Genomic DNA, 25206 nt, shown 5'->3' on the forward strand with positions numbered 1-25206 from the left:
CACGCACACGGATGTTAAATATATGAGTGTGAGACGATTACCCACAATTCTGTAGCGCGCGAGAGAGAAGAACTATTGGCTCAGTTGTGATCACTGGACACTCGGCGTCAAAAGAAGAAGCGCATGATACTCGATGATACTTAATACTCGTATATCAGGACTTGCTCCTTTTTCAAGTCAAAATGTATTACAAATTTTTGCTTGTCTTGCGGAACGCTCGCAAACCGGGTTACTCACAACCCACGATTCCACTATATATGAAGTGTATGGATTTATTTAATTGTTCCTTTGTTTTGTTACTGAATTTTATGGACCATTATTGGGGGGGAAAAAATAAAAGGAAAAGGGTAAAAAAAAAAAAAAAAAGTTAATATTAAGTTTATTGAACATGGCTGATTATTCTGGACGGATAAATATATACAATTTTATTAATTAATTAATAAATGCAAAAATAATACTTGGCTCTTGGTAATTTTTACTTTTTTTGTTTAATTAAAATAAAGTTTCCTATTCACTAAGCACTGAAAGCAGAACAACTGTTAACGATGAAAATGATTTAAATACTAATTCATATTAATTCAATATTTAAATTTATGATCTTAAACTTCTAAGTAACCAAATAAAAAAAAGAAACAAATTATAAACAAAACAAAATCAGAGAATGTTAAAATAATGAACTAAATTTATGCTGCGAATATAAACACCGAACTCCTGTGTAAATTAACACCTGTTTACTTCAGCGAAATAAATCATTTTTAATAAAATAATACAAGAATAGACAAATGAAGCCTCATTAATATTCACACATGGATAAATTCCTTGTCCATAAATAATACTCTGTGAAAAATTTGTTCTCAACATGTATTAAATTAGGTGAAAATGTAAATGCATTATAATTAATTATCCAGTTTATTTAAAGTTTGTTTTTTATCCTGGCGTTTATTTTTGTTTTTATTTACTAACCCAAGTCACTCCTGAATGTATGTTTCAGTAACAGAGACGCTGAAACGAACCCGAGAGAGAAACTTTAACAAACAGTTCACAATTTCTACTGAATAAAATGCACTAATTTCCAGAGTGACGTGTGAAATCACGTTTCTGATCACAGTCACCTTCGTAATCCCCTTGTTTCTGTGTGTGTGTGCGTGTGTGTGTGTGTGTGTGTGTGTGTGTGTGTGTACAGGATGCTAATTGATCTGCATGAGTAACGAGACGATTGTGCAGCAGGCAGGAGACTCGACGCCCACACACACATACACACACACACACACGCGTAATTACAGCGAGCCAGAGAAGCCAGCTGCGCCGCCGAATCAACTTTACACTGCAGTAACACAAGCTTGTTTAGCAGCGCAACAATTTATATGGAAATGTGCTCTAATGGCTTCAGCTGAAGGGGGAGAGAGAGAGAGAGAGAGAGGATGGGTAGAGGGGTAGAGGGATGTGGGGAGGAAAAAATACATTTGCATATTGGTAAGGTTTGTTTTCTCTGTAGTTTAGGATTTAAGATCAGCCGAGCCGAGAGAAGCTAAAATATTCATCAGCTTATTCATAAGAGACGTTTTTATTCCTCCACCCCGCTGACAAGCTACTCAACCTCTCGTCTGTTTCATTTTTTATTTTTTCCTTTTCCTTATCCATTTTTATTTAGCCTTTTTTATTTATTGAAACCTCCTCTTGAAAGGGTACACTGATGGTGTTTACGTGCCCTATGGAGTGAATAAGGTGAGTGGTTTGGGACACGCCCACCGTGGTGGCGTTTATGGCGTCAGAAGAGCTGTGACGAGTGAACGCTGGCTCTGATAGAACACTGAGGATCTGTAGACGATCAGGGAGCCCATGGTGACCCGTGTCCACCACTGCAAGCTCCTACAGAACTTGACCACAGAGCCATGGAAGAAGGTGGCCTGGTCTGACGGATCACGATGGTGGTGTTTATATGATTGTGATTGTCTGTGCAAAATTTTAAAAGTGGTGATGGTAATTTCTAGAAGAGTTTATCTTCAGGACACACACATCTTCAAACGCAACCTTCAGCTGAACCGACCATAAATAATGGGCGTCCTCTGGGCGTCGAGTGAACCTGCATATTCAGGAGCCAGTGTGTTAGTCAGCAAGCCGTAAGCCATGAACACACTCTGTGGAGATACGCAGAGCTTCTAGCCAGGTTCTCCATGTTCCAGAGGAGCAGGAGGTCCAGGAGGAGCCTGCAAGGCGCTAATCTGTAGTCCAGCTTTGGGGAAAACCCCTGTCCTTTCATCCTGCGTTCTTCTCCTTGCCTGAAGGAACACTAAATCCTCCACGGCGAGATGAAAAGCCGTCTAGACAGAAGAATCCGAAACTTTGACCCTGTGTGCTTCGGCTTCTTCCTCAGTCGGGCTGAAGTGTAAAGCAGAGAGTCGACTCACTCCGTCTCCTGATCCCTCTGCTGTCGTTTGAAGGTTTGTGTCTTTGAGCGTGGACTTTGTTGTTATAAGGTGGCTCCACATTTCTCGAGGAACTTTCAGAACAGGATGGAACCTGCACGAGTGTTTGCTTTCCGCTTTGTTCACCTACTTTTAATCAGTCATTCATCAGAGAGGCTTGGGAGAACCTTTTACACTGTCTTCTCCTGCACTGCTTTATCTTTTCTCTGAAGATATTTCAACCTCAGATTTTAAAATTCCGCCATTTTGAAGTGTGTTTGCTGCAGGAAAGAAAAAAAATGGCCTGTAAGAATTATATCCCAATTAAACATATTTTTACAGCATTTCAGACGACTTCTTCTTCTTTATTCGGATTTACCGCACAACACCGCTGACCTCTGATTTGTCGGTGTTGATTAATTTTCTCACCAACAGTTTATACTAGCTGATACATGATCTACATACAGTCATTTCTAAAGTAACATATAAAATTCCAACTAATTTTCCTTCTGTAAAGGAGTCTCTGTGTAGCTGTAACCAGTTTTAACCATGAAACAGGTAGACCGTACGCTTCTTTCGGGTTTCGCAGTAGCATGGCTAGCTAGGCTAGTGAGGGAATAACTGTTTATAAGCCGCTTGAACGTAAGTGTGAACAGGAACTAACTCGTTTCATAGACAGTAAACATGATGAAGTAGGGGAGAAAGGCATGACATAGCTCTTGAATATAATAATGATAATCTCTGGCAGATTGCTGTGGTATAAATGGACTAGTCAGGAGGAATCTCTCTCTCTCTCTCTCTCTCTCTCTCTCTCTCTCTCTCAGTTCTCCCGTGTGTAATTTTAGCTGTACAGGATGTGTTAAAATGTCTCAGAGTCTCAGATCACTGGCTGATTTATGGACCAAGTTGGAAGAAAAAGCTGTGTTGAGCTCAGCTGAGGAGGAAACTGTAAAACATTTTTGTTAACACTGTAAATGCTTGTGTGAGAACGTGTGTGTGTGTGTGTGTGTGTGTGTGTGTGTGTGTGTGTGTGGTTGGCTGTAACACTCTCTTAGGCCCTTCTGCTCTTCACTTTTCCATCATTTTATGGAACATTGAAGCTCTGTATTTCTGTCTAAACATGTTAGCAAGTATATCTAGATTAGCTGACACGGGGTAACATCAATAAAAGGTCATATACAAGATAGTTACATAGTTACAATCTCAAACCGACGGTTTGACTGTTACTTCCTGAAAACAAAATATCTTTTCATACCCATTTTCAGGTGATGCAGTCCAGCTACAGTATACAGTATAGTGTATACAGAGTATATAGAGTATATAATGCAGTATATAGAGTTATGCCAGAGAGACAGCAACAGCATCGATAATGGTGTTAGCATGAAAGTTGAAGCTTTTATGACAACGTAAATGACGAAGTTTATGACACCTTGGCTGTGATTAAAGATGAAAAGACGATTTGATACAAATAAAGGCCAGGACTATAAGACACAAACACTCTAGCGGAGACTGAGCACCAAGTTAGACATGGTGTACCTGGTCGAGGGTACAGCAACTATTTGGATTTGAGTGTACATTGAAAGATGTGGATTTTATCTGGATTACAGATAAAAAAAGAAAAACTGTACTTAAGGGGAATAAAAATTTGTAAGTAAAACTGTTACTACACTCCAGCTACCAGAGATCACCGTACTGTCCAGTAGAAAAGACTCTCGGTATCATGACCAATCAATGATCTGTATTATTTCTGACTCCACCTTCATGCTTCACTTTGGCGCTGAGCGGTATCTCAGGTAGAGAAATACCCAGATTCACAGCTCACTTTGGTACTCTAAACAACAACATGCAGGGGAATTTACCTGCTTTGAGCACTGACACTGAAAATAAACCGTAACCAGGCTGGGATTTACAGTGATACGGTCACTTACAAACAGGATTACAGCTTGGGAAAAGTTCCTGTGTTGCAATTTCTGCAACGCTGCTTTCATTAGGATATCTGCAATCAAGCTGTATCCGGGCCCAAGCATATTTGTAATACCAACAGATTGCGTCGTCATGGTGCATAAACCTACAAGCAGACGGAAACCAGAATTAAGGCGAGACAGAAGACTGCACTCCTGCGCCAAGCCTTTTGTCTTAACAATACAAAAATCATTACGCTGACAGAATGCATCAGGGGAAACAAAAGTTGCCTGAAAAAATAAGGTCCGAATGCTAGAAATAAGAAACGCTCATCGAGGAGGTCTGGGGAACACTTGTGATCTTTTTTTTTTTTTTTTGGAGGAGGAGGAGGAGGAGGGTAAAACCCATCAAACCCATCAAAGGAAACTGTAAAAACAGATGCACGCATTCAGAAAGAAAACATCGGCTGCGGTCAAGCCAGAAATAAAGAGTGAGGCAGAGAGAGAAGGCTAAAAGGCTTTGTTTCTTTTAAAGAACATCCCCTCTAATCCTGCCAGGATGGGATGGAAAAGAGCGAGAGAGAACAAACACTGTAGCCGTTTGGAGAGAAGAAGGGAGTGAAAGAGCATGAAAAGGAGGAGAATTATTGGCGAGCCGTGGGCTTGCAGAGACATGGACCAGACGTGGCAACACGCCAAGACCTTCCAGAGTGATTTACAGCAAAAGATCCAGTACATACACACACTCGCACAAAATAATGTCTGATGACTCAGAGTCAGATGGCCAGAGTTCTTATGAGGCAAGAGGAGGTGCTACAAGGGCTCAGCTTGCGAGTTTAAATTCCGACAAGCCTTCAGGACTTTGCTGGTAATCATTGATTAAATATACGCTGTGGTATAATGGGAATAAAACACTTCCAGAATAAATCACACCACCCCTGTCTTGCTTTATTTCCTATACAGTGTCCAAAATATCATCATGGTGTAGCCGTTTTCCCTTCGTGAGGGGGTACAGGCCAAGATTTACTGTCTGGAAGTTTGGCTTGGTTTTTAGTATATGATTATAGTAATGGTTGTCTATAGTGCTTTTCTTTGCACCATTTTTTTTTCCTTTATCACTGCAGTCATAATGAAAAGCTGCTCCTATAAATAAGGGGTCTGGCAAGTTGTTTAGGAGTCTGGGAAATGTTCACCTGACTGATGAATCTACTCTACTTGGGGACTGGTAGCTTTTTACGTTCTTGCTGTTACTACAAGAATGTTTTGGCTAAGGTAGCCACAAAAATCCCTTTAAATATAGGCATAAAACACACCACACCACTTAGTCATTTTATAAGAATCCGTTTTTTTTTTTAAGGGGCACGGTTTTAAATCAGAGACTCGAACAGCTCGAATGTAAGCACTCTTAAATCATTTTATGCACAGCTCCGTCGTTGAGAAGAAAAGCCTGCTTTGAAAAAGCTTGCCTCGCAGGCTTCGTCTGCCATCGAAGTTTCCCTGCAAAGCCCCATGGCAGGAGGGAGCAGGGATCAAATGGCTAATTGTCAGCTTTGAAAAGCCGTGTCCCTGGGCCATGTCAATAACTAATCAAAAAAAAAAAAAAAAAGGCTCTTTGGATGGAGATGATTTTCAAGCCCTTGGAGTCAGCACAGGTTATCACCCCTGCTGTTAGCAGCAGCACTAAGGCCTGAGCCTCTCTTAGTCTGGGCCGGATCCAGCGAGCCATCAGGACAGTCCTTATTCTTTCCTTTGATATCAAACGTGCAGCGAAATTTCAGTTGCAGACTCACCAATTATTGTCGGATTAGGGGATTAAATTAACGAGTTTAGATGACAGCTTTGCCGTTGCCAAGATAATCTCCTTACGTTAGTCCGGGCAGATGACTAGTGCATTAGGAGAGGGAGAGAGGCAAAGAGATTCCGATTATTCCTCTAGAAAGGACTCGTCTTCGTATGAGAAGGAGCTTACCCCATGGGCGCCTGATAGCACGGTGAAGACGCCGCAAGCTAGAGAGGCGATCAGTTTGGAAAAGGAAAGGCACAGGAGTATACTGGTTGTCTCTCCATCCATTCGACTGCCCCCACCCTTACAGAAATTTCCTCTATTCCCCAAAGCAAGCTCTGAAGCACTTAATCCTTTTATCAGCCGAGTCTCCGCTGTGCCGGGCCCCATCATTTCTGCATTTGCCTTGGTTTTTAGTCCCTCATGCTCCTTCGACTTTGATGGTTTCCGACTCTTTATTAGCGTTCGTGTGCCGCTGATGCAGGCTGATGGGGTCAGGGAAAATGTAGGACACCGCTGTCATATGCTCTCATATCACAGCGGGGGATTTGTCCTCGAGTTCACTTAGATCGGATTTGTTTTGCGGTGCAGGTCCGTCCTGGAAATGCACAGATTTGATAGTTTTAATTTGTAATCCCAGGATTCCTTGAGCCAAATACCTTAGCATGTTCATGCACTAGATGACCTCAGCCATAATTCTTCTTTGATGAAATGATTAAATGAGGTGGCTTTGCTGTTGTAATGTAATGCATGTCTCATTATATTTCGCCAAAGGAAACAAAAAAAACGCATTCATTTGCAAGCTTAAAATCAAATTAACCACGCTGTCACTTTCAGCTCTTCATAATCCATGGGTGTTAGGAATTATTTCCATTTTTTGTTAATAAATGGAAATGAAAAATCCCACCCAACCCACCCCAGTTTTGGGGGGTAAATGTGTTGTTTGATGATTTGAATTGTATACATCAGGAAATGTGTGAGTTCTTAATCTGTTTAGATTTTAATTTTAATCCTTTCCATTAATATAAAGAGCCTCCAGTGTTTCGGATGTTTCCGGTATATGGTAATCAGCCTTAAGTTAATAACAATCATTTTAATGATCACTTCAATGATCTTAAAGACTAATTAACTTCCTACAACTTTAGCATTTGTTGCTGGTAAACTAAACCGAGAGCCCTTACTTATTCTTAAGTCGAATATTTTAATATTTCCAGATCCAAGACTGTCATCCTGATACTGATCCTGTGCTGTCTAAACATCAGTCTGATGCTCAGAGAGTGAAATGTAAAGATCTAAGAGAGCACTGGAATAGAGGAAGGTACCTGTCATCCATCCCCACAGAGTGAGGGTTGAAAAGAGTTTCCTGACACAATTGTGGAAAACACACATCATGCGGTATGGACGGACCGGCTCGGGTCACCTGGGACCACAGCACTGTTGGGTTCTGAATTCTGATTGGTCAGAAGCTGTTGATTAGTTCTCCGTAACAACAGCTCTGGCAGTAGCGCATGTTTATATTAGCGTGCTTGTTCTAATACGTTATCGCTCCACACAAACAGATTGATTTATTTTTTTAAGTCATTGACATGAAGTTTTCTGTTGAATAGTTCGGGTGAACTGTTGTTGGAAGGAGTCTCCAGTGTCAGTGCTTTGAAGCAGTCTGATCAGGTAAATAACTAAGTGCTATGGGTTAGCCTGGTTGTGTTTGGGTGACTCAGTAACTCATGGCTTGTTGGCATGGGCTGTGAAGTTATGACTCGTAGGTCTGCCATAGGTTCACCCTATTTTTCTCGGGACTGTCATGATAATTGATGGCTTTCTGTAGTCTGTTGTAGCTAATCTTAGATGTAGCCAATATAGTAGCCCAAGGAGACCTAAAGGAACCCAAGGAGACCTAAAGGAACCCAAGGAGACCTGCAACATCAACCCCAAAAGCATGCAGTGCAAAGGTCTATGTCACACTTCTTAAGAACTATTCCTTTGCTATTTCTTAGCAAATGACATCAGAGGGTGTTGGAGCCATGGCAAGCCACGATTATGAAACTGTACCTATTTTTTGCACAAATCATAGGTGTGGGAAGTGGACATACCACCTGCCCTTTAGCTGCACAGGCCAGAACCTTGGCCAGAACACTTTGGTTATCTACAGTCTGTCATCTCCTATCGCAGGGTCAAATGGTTGCTAACTAATCCAGCTTAATCAACGTTCAACATGGTATCCGCAAACCACTTCCTGTTTCAAGAGATGACTTCAGTAAATAATCAGAACTGCAGAAATATAATTTTCTCAGATTTGTTTTAAAGCTTGTTTTAATATAAATATCAGATTTTATTTGAATATCAGTTCCGTACCTGGATGTAGGGATGGTTAGTAACCATAGTAACCATTCCTAACCCTGATAAACTGTACACCAGACTTAATGAAGTCTTACACTCCTTATCTCCTCTCATAGCTCACTCAATCCTCGGTTCGTTTTTCTTTTTCTCCGTTCACACCGACCTCATTTCCTTTCCATGTTTGGCGGATTAAATTTCTCTGTCCAAACAGGAGATATGGAATTAATTATGCAAAGCAAGTTGAACAAGTTCAAGCAAAAGACCCAGGGAGGGAGGGAGGGAGGGGGAAGTGGAATGGAGAAGGGGCGTCAATGAATATTCAAGCGTCTGAGGCATATTTAGGACACCGATTTGCATGTCTTTAGCTTGACTCGTAACAAGCTTTGTGCCAGCGAGCCATTCGGCGGCGAAAACACGCACGCCAGCAGTCGTGAACAAAACTGAAAGGGTGTCTGAGATGGTGTCTGAGTAAAAGAGGCGGCGCTACTGTTACCGATACATAGTTGATGAGTTTCCTGTAACAGTACACCACACAGTGTTTTATTCTTCTCCATATCAGATGCCTCTATTGCATTTGTAATTATGTTAGATAAATATGAACTCAACATCACAGTATCTCGACCAGTCTTCATAGAGACTCCTTCCATAAACGATAAATAAATAATTACAACCCTGTGGTTTGTAGAAAAATAATCAACACGCTCTGACCAATCAGAATCCAGGGCCGAGCGGCAGGCTGGTCGTATACACACGGCCGAGTGTCTGCGGTGTTTCCTAGCGAGCCGAGCGTCTCAGTCAGTCGCCTCGATGGCGTGAGACGATAAATGAGCAAAGCATGATGAGCGCGAGGAAGCAGGTAGTGAGTGTGGTGGACGTTTCAGGCACTGAAGTGTCGTTAAGTTCTCTGTGGAGGAGAAGAAAGCGATCGGGAGAGAGAACAGAGGATATAATGAAGGATCTAACGGTTCTCATGAGGAACCCCTGTTCATGGAGCATCGGAGCAGAATCGTCTTTTGCTCCTCAGGCGTGTAGCGCATCACATTTAATGATGTAAAAACATACAAGAGCCAGAATTAGAGTCATGAGAATTATTACATATTACTTATTTCATGTTTCCACACACATCTGTGTTTGTGTATTTAAAACATTATGGGGACCGAAAGGTCCTCATAATCACCCGGTCCTCAGAGAACTAAATGTGTGTTTTGTTTTGTTTTTCCTTTCGCAAAGAAAGAAAACCAAACCAGGGAAACTATTCGGGTGAAAGGTCGGGTTCAGTCGAAGCGTTATTCAGCTCTAGCTCTGCCTTCGCTACGTCAGTGGAAGGTCCCCATAAGGCCAGATCAATCCAGCATGTGTGTTTTTTCCAGGTTCTGTATTAGACAGTGTTACTCGAAACGAAAAGGCGTTATTGCTGTGCCAGAGGCCCTCTTATATACACACACACACACACACACACACACACACACACACAGAAGGCTGGGTAATTGTTATTCAGCTGCGAGTAATGAGATGAGGTGCCCAGTGGCGAGGGACTCGAGTGCTGCCTCTCTTTTGTTATGCTAATTACACACTGTTAGAGCTGGACCTCTGTCTCTCTGTCTCTGTCTCACATTGGTGGTTCTCTCTGTCTCTTACATTCTCTCTCCCTCCGTCATTCTATCTGTCTCACCCCACCGCCTGTCTGTCTTGCTCACATACTGTACTGTAGGTCTCTGTCTCTTCCTGTCCCATTATATTCCGGACTGTCTCATCCTCTCTATCTGTCTCTTACACATTCTCTCCGTCTGTTTCACTCTTGGTCTCTTTGTCTGTCTCATTCTGTCTGTCTTGTGCTCCCTTCATGTCTCACACTCTGTTTTGATTCTGTTTTTCAGTTTTTCATTTTCAGTCTCTCTCACTGTCCGTCTGCCTCTTTGTTTCATGCTCTGTTTGTCTCACTGTCTGGCTCATGCTGTCTGTCTCTGTCTCATCTCCTCTGTTTGCTCTCTCACTCTCTCCCTGTCTCTCTGTGTCTCTCTTGTAACATTAACAAGAATACTTTAAATAATCTTTATTTCTAAAAATTGTTCATTTCTGTAATTATCACATCGATACAGATAGATTATTATCCTTATTTTTATGTTTGTCTCACACTTTATATTTCACATATTAAATATTATTTCAAAATGTCAGTTTTCTTCTTTTTACATTTTTTAAATGTTATGTACGTGTAAGTAAAGCTTGGGAAGGTGAGCATTAGTGATGTGTTTACTGTACAGTGTTGTATTATTAGTAGTTTAATGTACAAAACCTAATATAATTAGAATAATGTCATAAACGAAGTGCTTTCAGAAAGTTTTGTAAAAATAATGATAAAATGATAAACAAATCATGTTTTTAAAAATAACTTTTAGCCAAAGATTTTGCCTAAAATAGATTTTTAATCGTCAAACTGGCCAAATACCTGGAAATCTTAAATGATATTAAACACAAATACACACCGTGTAAAATCTTTAATAAATGTGATCTTTGTTTTGGTTCTTGAGAAAGCGTTTAAGAAGTCCAACTTTCCCAGAGACTAGGAGCTTTTTATCAGAACCGTTCGAGTGACTATTGTCCTGTGACGTCTCGGTCGCGGTGAGAGGACACGTAGCGCGTAGCTGGGATCGTTTGTTTGGTTCCTGAGGTTTCGCGGTAATTCGTGATCCTGATTTTGCCGGGATTTACATCACAAAACCCCTTTAAAAGATTTTTACTTGGCACTTTTGAAAGCACGCACAAACCCACACACACTACACGACACACACCTCATTTGAAATTCAAGTGGTCGCGCACCTCCAAGTGTTTTTGCAGCGCATTAATGCTAATTGCCGTCAACTTTCCCGCGCCTTTCGGAGGTTTCAGAGAGCTCTACTCGGCGCGCTTCCTAACGTAATATCGCAGTAATTGCGACATCAATTTTGTCTAAAAAGCTACAGGACGAGATAAAAATAAACGTCTGAAAGCGCAGGTGTGTTTTTGTTTTGCAGCCGTCGTGTTCGGTCGTGACGCGTCCGCAGCTTTGACTCTGATCTGCTACAATACACCCGAGTGTTTAACACCTTCGGCGGCGGCGGCGGCGTCTCTGAAGCTCAGGACACACGTTTGTCTTTTGTAGCGCTGCGTCCTTCAGCACAGGAGCGAGATGAGACGTGACTGGAGTAAGACACGTGAGGGTTTTATACGTTTCCCTTTCTGACTCCAACACGTCAGGCCGATGTGTTTACTCTAACGGCTGCTGCTCGCTTCGGTACTCGCCGCATTCTCCACATAAACAGTCATTATTTAAACACAGCAATATTTTCCACTTATTCCCAACATTCCTAAATCCCAATTTTTTACACGAACAACAAAAAGATGGATTTATCCAGGATTCCACAGCAGTCTGTATTTTCTATCCCAGTGGATCCAGTAATCTCCATAACGCTTTTTATTTTTTAAGTTTTCTCATATATGCAGTACTAACTTTCCCTGTATTCCTAACATCCCACGGATAAACCTTTTTCCTTTTACATAATTATTCCATATGTTGCCAGTATTCCTCATGTTTACCATTTTCCATACCCCCCCGTCTTTCATTTCGTCCCAGTGTACGTCCTGCTTTCTTCGTCTTTATCAGTTTCCCAAGATTCCCAAATTCAGATTAATTACATCATTAGTTACATAAACATGTACAAATGACATATAATTCATTTAATATTTTTCCCTAATATTTCTAACACCTTAATTCCCATAGTCCTTATATTCTTATTCCTAACAAGTGTTAGTACACGTCATTGATGTTAAAGAGTTAAAGTGTTAAAGCTAATAATAATCTGATGATCTTTAATGTAATTAGTGATATTATTATTATTATTATTATTATTATTATTTAAAAAGTAGATCAAAGGATAAAGATGAAGTTTTGTCTTAAAACCACTCCAGCGTGTTAAAATTCACTTATACCACTTCAGCGCTGTTATTTCAGCCAAAGTGAAAATATGAACTAATCCCAGTCAAAATATTCACTTTATCTTTTCTAATTAATATCTATTGGTGCAGGTGTTTGTTTACATTGAGACAGTAGCGCATTAGTAGATTATTTTACAGTAGATTATTAAATCCCACACATAACTGTTCATAACATCACTTTTACTCTACATTTAGATTCACTGATGGTGCAGATTAAACTTCAGACAGAGATCTAAAAGATGTCCAAAGTCTCATTTAATTCTGTTCAGACAGTTTTGTGTGATGCTGCGACAGAATCTGGTTGGACAGAGACGGGTTTCTCCTCTAATGTATAAAACATAAAGATATTATTAAAAGAGTGGGTTCTGACCAGCGTTTAAACAAAACCTTTCTTTTATTTATATAAATATTCTCAATATTCCATATATTCCTCTGCTTCTCCATACTCTCTCATACTCAATTATACCGGAACATTTTTTCAGCTGCTCACATTCCCAATACCTCATGTGTTCCTCATTCCAATAATCCTCAGTTTTCTAATGTTTACAGTATCCTACATATCTAATTTCTCCTATTAATCCTGATATTCCTTCTAATATTCCCAAGTATATCCGGTTTTAGAATCCTTTATTCTCCATAATGTTTACTTTTCCTATACATTTTTTCATGGCTCAACCGATTTGCATTTGTGGAACAGTAAAGCATTGTAACACACACACACACACACACACACGCACACACGCACACACTCCAGAAACCTAATGGACCACTAACAGTACCAATTTAGTTGCCATGCCAACCTGTTTTTGCCTTGTGTGTAACTGGCGCTGTTAATTGGCTCGTCAGCGAGGACATAATGTTTTGATTGCATGAAAAACACTCTGCGTTTTACAGAAGGCCGACGCTTTCAGGAAGCGGCCCTCATTTCCTCCCTGCTTTTTTTCTCTCTGTTTTTTTCTTCTTCTTTTCCTTTACATTTGTTCCCTTCATCACAATTATGAATAAGTAGAGTGGCGTTAGTCTGGACATGCTTCTCTTGTCTGCTTATTTTCAAATTAGCACGTCTTAATGATGTGACACCTCTCTCTCTCTCTCTCTCTCAGCCATTAAGGAAAAAATCAAACCTCTTCAATCTTGCACCTGAAAGACACTTTTTCCCTCCTTATTAAAGAGTGTGTTTGTGCTTTAATAGCCAGCAGCCGAGAGCTCAGTGCAGCCAGACGCATCACACCCGCCGTACAGACCACGACTCAAACTGTACAGAATAAACATGGATTTACTGTGTACAGTACACACACACACACACACACACACACACACACACGAGCCGACGATCAGTGTAAAAGCTGATTTAGAATTCAGTAAGTCATTGATGTATAAATGTTTTAATCTCTCTTATTAAATGATGAGACGATAACGAGTTGTCCAGCTAACGAGTCCTTTAAGTGTAAACGTTTGGTATCATGTGACCTGCAGATCAGAAACACTTAAATGGAAAATCATACAGATGAAAAAGTATAATGATTAATTAATAGCAAATGATTCAAGTATACAGTACGGAGTTGTTGAGAGTTTAAGCCGTTCTTCACTTTCCTGTATATTTATTGTGACTTTGTGGCTCACGTTCTCTCACTTCTCCCTTAATCCCTTGGACAGTCACAACGTTCCCTATTTTTGTGTTCTCGATCTTGTCCATATTCTCCTGTTCTCCCAGTGTTGTTTATTTTCCCAGTGTTCCCAGTCCCATTACGCTCATATCCTTGACTTTTCCCTGTTCCCAGTATTTCCCCAGTCCTGTATTTCCTCTCACACACACCAGGCTCGCGCCCCTTTCCCTATACTCTTTATTCTCACATACTTATTAGTATTCTTATTTATTTTTCCTTTTTACCAGTATGCCCAGTCTTCCCTTTCCCCAACAGTTTACATTTTTTTTATTCTTCTCCCCAAACATTCATATTATCTCTCAAACTGTTAAAAAAACAGATTATTTGACTTGCCAAGTTGTGTCTAGTTTTGTTGATTATTTATTTTTATTTATTTATTTTTTTAAAGTTTATTAGACAATCACAACATAACAAGTCTGGCTCCGCCCCCTAACCCACAGCTCCCCAAGGATCCGCCCCCAACGTCCTGGTGCCAGGCGCCACAGCCTCTGGGGGCACAAAGAGAACCTACACAATACTGGGCATAATGTTTGGCGCTGGGACGTTAAGGCTGATCGTTTTTTTTTTTTTAAATGCTGGTTGTTTACGTGATTCACCAGGAGAGTGTTTTTGCTCTTGGGCCTGCAGGTCGGCGAGAGGCAGAGTGTGTTAGTCACGGAGGAGTCGTTCGATGCCCAGTACTACGTCGCCCACAACAAGTTCTACGAGCAGGTAAGGGGGTCATTTCTTAAATGTTTCGAATCTTTTTCTTAAAACTGATGTTAGCATGGACAAACCGCTAGCGTCAGTTTTAAGTGGAATCGTCCCCAGTTAAGAATTCTTTAGAATGTCTCGTCCGTGGTAATGGTAACGTGCCATCTGGCTGGGACTGGTGTGTCGTGCTGGTGTACGTTAGATTTCAGCACCATTTCATTTTGTAAACCTGGTGGAATAAAACAAATTGTGTAATGGACTTCACTGGGAACGAGTTTATGGGTTTCCATCAGAGTCCTGAAGGTTTCTTTCAGTTACGGTTATATTCCTTCAAAACCCAATCAGACCACTGTGTGAGAATCATCATCAGCACCATGAAGAACATTACAGCTTCCATTACAGTCCAGTAGAAACATCTTCATCCCTATGGAGGGTACAGTGTATGAAGCCTCAGGGAACAAAAATATCTATATTTCCAGAAGATGGCTTCATCTCTGTTGAGCTCAGTTACACCGCAGCGCGTTGAGCTCCGAGCTCTGACTGGTCACAAGGTGTTTGTTTATTTCCCACAATGCAGACTTTATCGTTTCTATAGCAACAGCTTGTTCACGGCGAAGCTTTCTGTGAGAAGACGTTAAAGATCTCAGGGAAGGAGTCTCCAGTGTCAGAGACAAACTGTGGTGTGAGAGCAGGAAAACGCATGGTGCTAGCACTGACTACACACACACACACACACACACACATACACAGATCATTTCTTGATCAAGAAAAGAAACGTCAAGAAAAAATAAAAGTCTGTTTTATGAGATAAAACAGCAACACAGATCCTTTTAGACTGAAGGATACAGAACGATGGGATTTAACAGAAACAAAAATCAAAGTGTAAGACACACACACACACACACACACACCTGTTTGATCTTCCCTACACTGCTGTGAGGGGTTTAGGATTCGTCTAAGAATGTGTGTGTACAGTATATACACACATTACAGTCAGGTGTTAAATCATCTTTCTTTTAATGTATAGAGAGACTCAGGTGAGCTGTAGGCCCCCGCGGGGGGGGGGGCGGTGTAGGGGGGGTATGGGGGTTTGGACATGTGAGTGTGTTTGAGGATGTGTGTGTTTGGGGGGGGGGGGGTGTTGAGGATGTTTGGGGGGGGGGGGGGTGAGAGCAGGAATGTATCGCCGATCGCTTCCTTTTAAACACCACTCCAGACATCAAACGTTCTCGCTAACACACGGACAAATAGATTTATCTGAAGGCGTCTGAGGGGGAGTTTTTACGAGCCGCGTTTGAAGCCGCGTTCAGCGGGACGCGCGCTCTCGTTGTGTTTTAACGGAAGAAATAATAAAGAGAACGTGTCTCGAGGCTTCAGATGTAAATAATTTACTGACTTCTAAGCAAAGTTCAGTAAAACCCATCACACACACACACACACACGCTCGACCTGCCAGCTCGTGACGCCGTAACGAAACACGGACGCGAGCATGTTTTGTAATCACACTCGTTGTTTTGATCCAGAATGAAACGTTTACATCTTACACAAACCCGATGTTTCACGTCCCTCGGTTGCGTGTCATCGAGCCGTTGGTTTGTCAGTAACAGTCCGCCGCGTGCGGTGCGGTTACAGTAAAGTAATCAGGGTGCTGTTATAGTAAAGCAGCGTCACCGGGCTGGAGCGTCTCCGCTTCCTTATAAGGTGATGATGTGATTTCTGTATCATTAACGCGGTGAAGACTTACACCATCACGGCTACAGTCAGTCGTCATGGTGACGCGATGTCACCTCACGCCACGCCACGTTAGAGGAAGCGAAACCCCAGCCAGCGTGGTCCACGCTCAGCCTTGTGGTGAGTTCTCATCCCGGCAGAACCACAGATAAGGAACCAGAACCTTAACCGTTAACGAACCAGATTCTAACTGAAATAAAGAATCTGCAGCCGGACGGAAGAGCGTCTAGACGTTTAACATTTAAAAACAGAGGGAGAGGAAACCTTCTCCCTCGTCTTCATGGTCAGGCACGTCCTCGAGACCCCGGAGAACTGAATAGTTTAAGGTTCCAGAAGAGATGGAAGAGGGGGGAAAAAGAAATAAAAAAACGACAAAGCAAACGTGACTGCTGGCGTCCCAGATTAAACGCCTGTCTTCCAATCGATGGCTCTGGAGATGGGCTTTTGTTAGCTCCTATAATGGAGCGATCGATGGCGTGACCTCTGAGACCCGACGAGCCGCGCGGGCTTCCCTTCATCCCGCTGTTTGTCCTCACAGACACTCCAGTCTGCCATGAATGGACTCGTCACATGACTGGTTCCTGTCTGGAATGCCAGAGCGCTTCGTCTGACGGTTTTTTCTTTTAATCATAGATAAAAAAATTGTGATTTTTTTTTTTGAGGAGGAGGAGGATTTTAAAACTTTTACATAATTTTGTGTCTTTGCTCTGCGCAAGAAACCGTTAGATTGGCGCAGTTCTTAAACCTGCACTTGTTATTATTATTATTATTATTATTATTATTATTATTACTATTAACACCTACCTCAGCATATGAAATCAATTCGTTCCGGAGGCGACTTCTTAAGGTAAAATTTTTGTATTGTGAAACACATTTTTCCTGAAAATTATGTCAATGCAGAGAATATGTTCCAGCCGCCCCAAAATATTACCAATACTCCTAATTTCATTTCATATTTTTGCATTAAAAAAACAATCAAAACATTTAGTAAAGACCTCTAAATGTAGTTAATTTTAACCTTAATGTATGATTCCTCTTGGCTCCGGCTGCTTTAAAAACTAAACTGTAAGTGGCTCGGTTTGGGCGATCATATTTCAAAAATGCTTCATAGTTTAAAAAAAAATTTAAATATATGATAATAAATGTTCCTTAAACGTGATCCTTGGTAACGGTAACTCTCACTAAAATCGTTAATCAGCACCTACATATTTGGAGGGCGTGGCTTTGTGAACATGGAAAGGAATTTGGGGCGGAGTCAACAAGTAAACACCCCGCCTCCACACATACACACAAAAACAAAAAAAATTTAAGATAATGTTAAGCTCCACCTATCTACTGACCTAAGACCCAATCACGTCGATGCACAAACCCTGTGTATGACTCTAAAAGTTTCCACGGTGACGGTATTGTACCTGTAGCCAGTGACATCACAGCGCTGTTTTCTGAAGACTTGAGTCCGATTGTTCGGACCTGCAGCTGAACTGATGCGTTCATATTAACTCACTAACTTTAACAGATTTCTTTTTTTTTTTCTTTTTTTTTTTTTGGAAATAATGTATAATGTTTATGGAAGGAGTCTCCAGTGTCAGTGCTTTCACTTTGGTTTTTTTACTTTGTTCGTCTGTAGTTTACAGATAGATTTTTTTTTTTTACTTTCCTGAATAAAACGTTCAAACCTTTACCTCGAGTTACAAACTGAAAGAATCCTTTAGAATTCTGTTTTTTTTTATATTTTTAAAGCATATATTAACAGAATTAAGTTAGCACACACACACACGCACACACAGTATGAAACCGTCTGTCCAAACTCAAAGCTCTTGATGCTCCCTGGATGTTTGTGCGGTTTTTAAAAAGCTTTCTCTCCTCCATTCACGCGCCTCCTGAATGAGCTTTAAATTCCTTAAATTAAAGAGAGTTCGGCGCTAAAAGCCGTGAGCGTGCGCGTTCAGCGCGTGGCTTTGGCGCGTGTTGTCGAGGGTGAGCGTGTACCGCGTGGACGTGTAGAGCAGATAAAGAGAGACGAGTGTACGAGTTTGAAGGAGGCCGTCGTGCTTTTATCGAACGCTATCGACTGCGCGCGGCTCGTATCACTCTGAGCCAGTGGAGATCAATAACGCTTTAGTTCTGCTGGACGCGCCGCAGACCACAAAGTGTGTGTGTGTCTCTGTGTGTGTGTGTGTGTGAGTAAGTGAGTGAGAGTGTGTTTGTGTGTATGTGTGTGTGTGTGTGTGTGTGAGTAAGTGAGTGAGAGTGTGTCTGTGTGTGTGTGTCTGTGTGTGTGTATGTGTGTGTGTGTGTGTGTGTGTGTATGTGTGTGTGTGTGTGTGTGTGTGCGTGTATGTGTGTGTGTGTGTGCGTGAGTGCAGCCTGAAGCGCTGAATAGCCAAACACTCACGAGTGCTGAAGGTTTGTCTGTGGGTGGGTCTGTGGGTGGGTCTGTGGGTGGGTCTGTGGGTGGGTCTTTTGATGGGTCTGTGGATGGGTCTGTGCGTGGGTCTGTGCGTGGGTCTGTGGATGGGTCTTTTGGTGGGTCTGTGGGTGGGTCTGTGGGTGGGACAGATGTGTTAAGAATGAATCAATAGATGAAAAGCAGTTGGGATTAATGAATGAATGGTTGGTTGTATGGATGGATAGACGGGTTTACAGGTAGGTGGATGGGTAAAAATGTTGGATGGATGACTGGACATAGGGTAGGTGGGATAGATTAATGAGTGGGAGGAAGGATGGATGAGTTTTAGGATTGATGAGTGGGAGGAAAGATGAGAGATGGATGGTTGGACTTATCAATGGGTTGGAGGAGGGGATGGATGGATGGATGGATGGATGGATGGATGAAAGTGTGGTTTGATTTTCTGTTCATGCACAGAAAGATTATAATCTGTGCTGATGGGCGCATTATGTTCATAACCTGTAATGGATGGATTTAAATGGATGGAGAGATTCTGTTCTCATAATAGTAATAATAATAATAGATAGATGGATAGATGGATGGTATGGGGTAAGGGAACATAATCTCAGATGGAAAAAACACAGATGGATGTTATGGATTCATCTAATAATCTTAATGAAATTTTGCACATAATCTGAAGGGGGTGGATGGATGGATGGATGGAATTATCGTCTGCATGATTTTGATGCATGGCTGGTTAAAGATCTCTAAGCATCAGTGGCTCTGGAGGGATGGACATATGGACGGATGGATGGTTGGACCGATGGATGGTTGGATGGATGGATGGATGGATGGATGGACAGATTCTCTCCACATGCCACTTGATGTCTGTCTGTGGACTGAAATCCGAAGTGTATAATTTTTCTTCCTCTTGTAGACTTTTTCATCCCTTCATCTTCTACAGGTCCTGGTTCCTAAAAAGCCAGAGTTCAAAGGGAAGATGATCGAGGTGGACGTCTTCGAGTCGGGGAAACACTTCATGCGAGGTCGCCCGGCGGACGAGTGCACGGTCATCACGCCATCCATCAGCCAGCCGCTAGAGAAGGGAGAGATATCCGGCCTCAGCCAGGTCAGTGTGTCGCCTGAGCCACGGTCACCTTGTCATACGGTTTCTACATTACCACACACACACACACACACACACACACTCTGTCCCCACTCCCTGGGTTTGAGTGGACTAGATCTCATCTCAGCCTTTATTTCACTCCTCTGTTCCACTCCATTACTCTCTCCATAAAACCCAGACACACTCGTCTCAGCGCTCCCTCGCTCTCATCTTCCTCTTTTCAGTAGAGACAGGGCCTTTTTTATCCTTATTCTTTTGTATTGGTGGTGATGATGATGATGATGGTTTAATTTTTCCAGTTTAAAATCTATTTAAATAAAACTCTGTATTCGCCTAAATCAGCAGCCGTCTCCACTCGTCTCTTCTTACAGTAAGCCCCGCCTCTCGTTACTAGCACGCAGGCTTGTACTTTGCCATGGATGGACATTTGGATTAAGTTTGGAAGGACTAGGATTAACATCAAAGTCAAAATTCAGATTAAGGTTAAATTTACAGGATGCTAATACTCAGATTAAACTTGATCAGGATTAACATTTTATGGTAAATTTAAACTGACATTCAGCATTAAGTTTAAGGTTCAGATTTAGAGATAAAATACTGGATGTGTTTTAAAGGGTTTAGGGGAAGTATTAATATTACATTTGAAAGGTTTAAGGTTTTGATAAAGTACATTAGTTAGGACTAAACCTTTCAGATTAGGCATATGTTAAAAAAGTTTTGAATTAGGATTAAAATTGAGAGGTTTAGAATTAATTAAATCTGGAATGATTTAATGTTAGATTCAGTCTTGCAGTCTTTTTTTATTATTTATTTATTTTTTTATTCATTTAAGATGAAAGGCTCAGTGTTTAAACTGACTGCTTAAATACGCCAAAGGATTAGGATTAAATTTGGAGTAAATTTAAACTCAGGATCAAACTAATAGGTTTAAAGATTAATTTCACGCTCAATTTTTGTTTTTAGTTTTTTTTACAGACTTAGCACTGAGATTCAAAATCTTGTGAAGGTTTAAGGTCAAACTTTAGAATTAGGATTGGGATTAAATTTAATATTTAGGTTTAGCATTACAGTAAAGGATTAAACTTGTTAAAGGTTTGATTGAGATTAAACTTGAGGTTCAGGATTAAGTGTAGGTTGGGATTATGTTCTGTACGGAGATATAATTCATATTGGAGGTTAGGGATTAAACATAGGGTTTTGGATTAAATTTGAGGACTATTATTGAGATTGTGGTTTAAGATTTAGAAAGAAAGATTGTAATTTGTGATTAATCTTCTGGTTTAGGATTATTTTATTTATTTATTTTATTTATTTATTTTTTGGTTTTGGATTAAGATTAAGTTTAGGATTTAGAATTAATCTTGTGGTTTTGGATTATACCCGTCGTTTAGGATTAAGATGGTAGTTGTTAATGAGTTTTGCGATTTATGTCTGGGATCGGTTTAGGAGTTAACTGTTGAGACGTTAATAAAAGTCAGAGGTTTAAAATGAATAATAAACTCAGAGTTGAATGAATAAATAATAATAATAATAATAATAATAATAAAGATTTCCCCGTCCTAACTGTGTGTGACTGATGGCACTCAGGTAATAATCTAGTAACCCAGTGTAAGGACCTGTCCAGTGACGGAAACTTGGAAGCCCTTGTTGTAAGTCGCTCTGGTTAAGCGCGCGTGTCGACGCCTGAATGTAAATTAAACAGGTGATTTATCCCTGAGATCCGCCGGAGGTGAAACACGACTCCTCTTCCATTTGGTCCCGGCGTAGGGCGGACTCTGATCCTCCCTTCCGAGGGAATGAAGGGAGGGAGGGAGGGTGCGTAGCTGTAAAAGCCGTGCTAGCGCGAGGTTAGAGAAATTAGCGGCGGTGTCTGAGCGATGCTGCTCGTGTGCGCGGAGTCTCTCTCTGACACGGCCGGCCATAAAAGCTGATGAAGTGTGAAATTAAAATGTGTATCACATTCTGGTGCATCATTCGCCATGTCCCCACTGTGTGTGTGTGTGTGTGTGTGCGTGTGCGTGTGTGCGCGTGTGCGTGTCAACCCCCCTGAAAAATAACACACATGCTATAGATAAGCCATCAGAATGAAAAATAGTGCCAGTTAAGCCAGCCATGTAATTCCCAAATCACTCATGTGATCCTGTCTTTTACACACACACACACACACACACACACACACACACACAATACACTGTTGATGAGTTTGGCCTAACGCTGTCATTGTGTTACAAAATAAGTCACTAATGATTATAAGACCGCTAACGTGGCTAACAGTGAACGGAAGCCCCCAGGCCTTTTCTTTATTATTGTTTATTTAAATACTTGAGTTATGAATTATGAATCGTGAGTCGTAATGAATCATCTGAATTATGACTCTTAGAGTCACCTGAATCACATGGGCTTCATATAAACCGCACGAGTCGAGACGAATCACGAGTCCTCATACAGTACATCTGCATTATGGCTCTACATCGTACACGAGTCTTTATCGATCAAGTGTTTGTGTATATTATCATGACGATTATTCAAGTAAATTAGCTGAATAATGAGTCTCTGTCAATCAGGAGTCTTAATGAATCATCTGAATCACCTACGCCTTATGAGTCCTAATGAATCACGAGTCCTTACCAACCACATGAATCAAATTCATAAGTCTTTATCGGTAATGTCTTGGTTTGTTTGTTTGTTTGTTTGTTTGTTTATTTATCTATCTATGAATCATGAGTCTTTACATAAATATGAATCATGACTCTTTATACTGTACACCATACGCGTTCCATAAACCAGAGCCACTGAGACACATTAAACCTTTATAAGTCATATACACTACACGTGGATCGCTAAATTAATTACTGAATTCGGGTGTTTTAATTACTCAGACCTTTTGTCCCCAGTAAAGGGGACGACTTGTCCCCCAGTCTTAATGCTTCAGGACATCTTGGACAATGTTCCAGCTTCGAGACGCCGAGGCTCAGGTTTGATCAGTGACTCGGTCCTGCAGCGTGTGTCAGGTGGCGACAGAGGCGTGTTTGCAAAACCTAAACCTAAACAAACCGCACAGTGATCAGATACTGAGTGTGTGTGTGTGTGTGTGTGTGAGATACAGATTTTCTCCCTCTCATTCCTGACCTCAGGTGTCACCGTTTGCGTTTCCGCCAGCGCATCGGTTTGTTTATCTCTTATTAATGTATTTATTCCCGCTCACGCTTAATTAGAGGTGTTAATTGCATGTTAATCGACGGGTCAGCGAGAACTAATTGGCTCTCCCTGAAGATAGCTACAGTACGTCGTGTCGCACTCGTTTATTTGTTCCTTCCTCGTTTCTGCGCAAGTCCTTCTTAATGAATTAGGGATGAGTTTTTAATAGGCCTGTGGAGAGACGGCCGTCGCCGGGCCGGGGTTAGCCCAGGGAGAGCGCTTCGTTACGCGGGAAAACCGCCTCTAAATACCCGTCAATCAAACCATAAAAATCAATAAATGAATAGAGAGCAGGGAGTAAACAAATACATATAAAAATAAATAAATAGCACTTGGAATATTTATCAGTCCACTACAAAAAACTTTCAGAATTTGTTTTAATCATGTGACCAGATTTTCAATATTTCCGGAGACAGACAGAGAGAGAGAGACAGAGAGAGAGAGAGACAGAGAGAGAGAGAGACAGAGAGAGAGAGAGACAGAGAGAGAGACAGACAGAGAGAGAGAGACAGACAGACAGACAGACCGAGACAGACCGAGAGAATCAAAATTCCTTCATGTCTGAGAAATCCTTTAGACTGTGTGTGTGTGTGTGTGTGTGTGTGTGTGTGTGTGTGTGTGTGTGTGTGCGCGCGCAAGGTAGGATGCTCATTAGTGTGTATGTGGCCTGTCGTGACCTTCCTGACGCTGGAGAGACTGAATACAACCCCAACTAATCACACCTGTGTGTGTGTGTGTGTGTGTGTGTGTGTGTGTGTTCGTCCAGAACAACCTGAAAATCTGACCTGGTTTACTCGGCCCTGTTCTCCTGCAGTGCAGACGCATGTAATGACACCTGTGTGTGTGTGTGTGTGTGTGTGTGTGTGTGAGAGAGAGTTTATATTTACACATTCATATTTCAGTTCCTTTGCATCATCGTCATCGGCGTTGTCGTGGCGTCGTCCCTCTCGTCCAGACGCCATGTGGTCGGCTAATCTGAGCCGCGGGGGATCTCGCAGCACTCTGAGCTCTCGCGGCTTTCACGGCGCTGTCCTGCGTTTACGTCTAATTGCGTGTCAACGATTTCCCAAAAATATAACAAGCAACAAACAAACAAACAAACAGGAGGCGACGCAACTCTTACTGTCTGTTGCTTTGAGGTTGCGTTATCTGCAGAGGGGAGAACAACAATCCCCGTTTCTCACAGAGGGGGCAAATACTTAGTGATAAACGATCTCATAGATCTCTCTCTCTCTCTCTCGCTCTCTCGCACACTTCAGTTCCAGTTTTCTTCAGAGAGTCTCGTTATTATCATTTATTATTATTTATTTATACAGCAGCACCATCGAGTTTCGGATTCTGATTGATCAGTTATGGTTTCCGTAGCAACAACTGGTTTACAGGGACGTTAGGAGCGTTTCTGTAGGGAAGGAGTCTCCAGTACCAGGAAAACTGTAACTGTAGGGAGAGAGGGAGGGAGGGAGAGAGAGAGACAGTTAGGGAGGGAGGGAGATAGAGAGACAGACATCGAGGAAGGGAGGGAGGGACAGTGAGGGAGGGAGGGATGGAGAGATGTATATTAAAAGTGTGTGTAAATGATGTATGTAAATGTACAGGTGTTTTGTAGTTTACAGTTACAGCATCACTGCCCTTCCTCTCTCTCTCTCTCTCCATCCCTCTTTCGGTCTGTGGGTTTCTCTCTCTCTCGCTCTATCTCTTTCCTCTTCCATTCTCTTTTTTAATTTGTTTTGCTTTTGATGTCTTTCAGTTTTTTTCTCTATATATTGCTCTCTGTCTCCTTTATTCTTCTTTTTTCTCTCTTCTTTACTGTCTGTCTTATTGGCATGAATGTAAACCAAAATATTACATTATTGCCAAAACAATTATAAAATATTAATTACATTATAAATAACATAACCCCCCCCCCCCAACCCCGCCCAATCAAGTGGCTTCCTGTTTAACACGTTCGATTCTGATTCGATGACCAGATTCTCATGTTTTTTCGGAAAGACACGTTGTCTTTTG

At 41.5% G+C, this 25206-nt stretch overlaps 1 protein-coding gene across 4 annotated transcripts in view; it reads left to right on the plus strand.

Annotated features, from left to right (window-relative positions):
* The window catches only part of cdkal1 (CDK5 regulatory subunit associated protein 1-like 1), a 314438-nt gene that overhangs the window by 283587 nt on the left and 5645 nt on the right, over positions 1-25206 (plus strand). For all 4 annotated transcript variants that reach the window (XM_053494246.1, XM_053494244.1, XM_053494247.1 and 1 more), the window contains exons 13-14: positions 14693-14776; positions 19843-20007. In XM_053494246.1, the coding sequence (XP_053350221.1) occupies positions 14693-14776; positions 19843-20007 (249 nt within the window). The remainder of the gene's footprint in view (positions 1-14692; positions 14777-19842; positions 20008-25206) is intronic.

Source organism: Clarias gariepinus, chromosome 4 (assembly GCF_024256425.1).
Source record: "Clarias gariepinus isolate MV-2021 ecotype Netherlands chromosome 4, CGAR_prim_01v2, whole genome shotgun sequence".
In the NCBI taxonomy this organism is placed as follows: Eukaryota; Metazoa; Chordata; class Actinopteri; order Siluriformes; family Clariidae; genus Clarias; species Clarias gariepinus.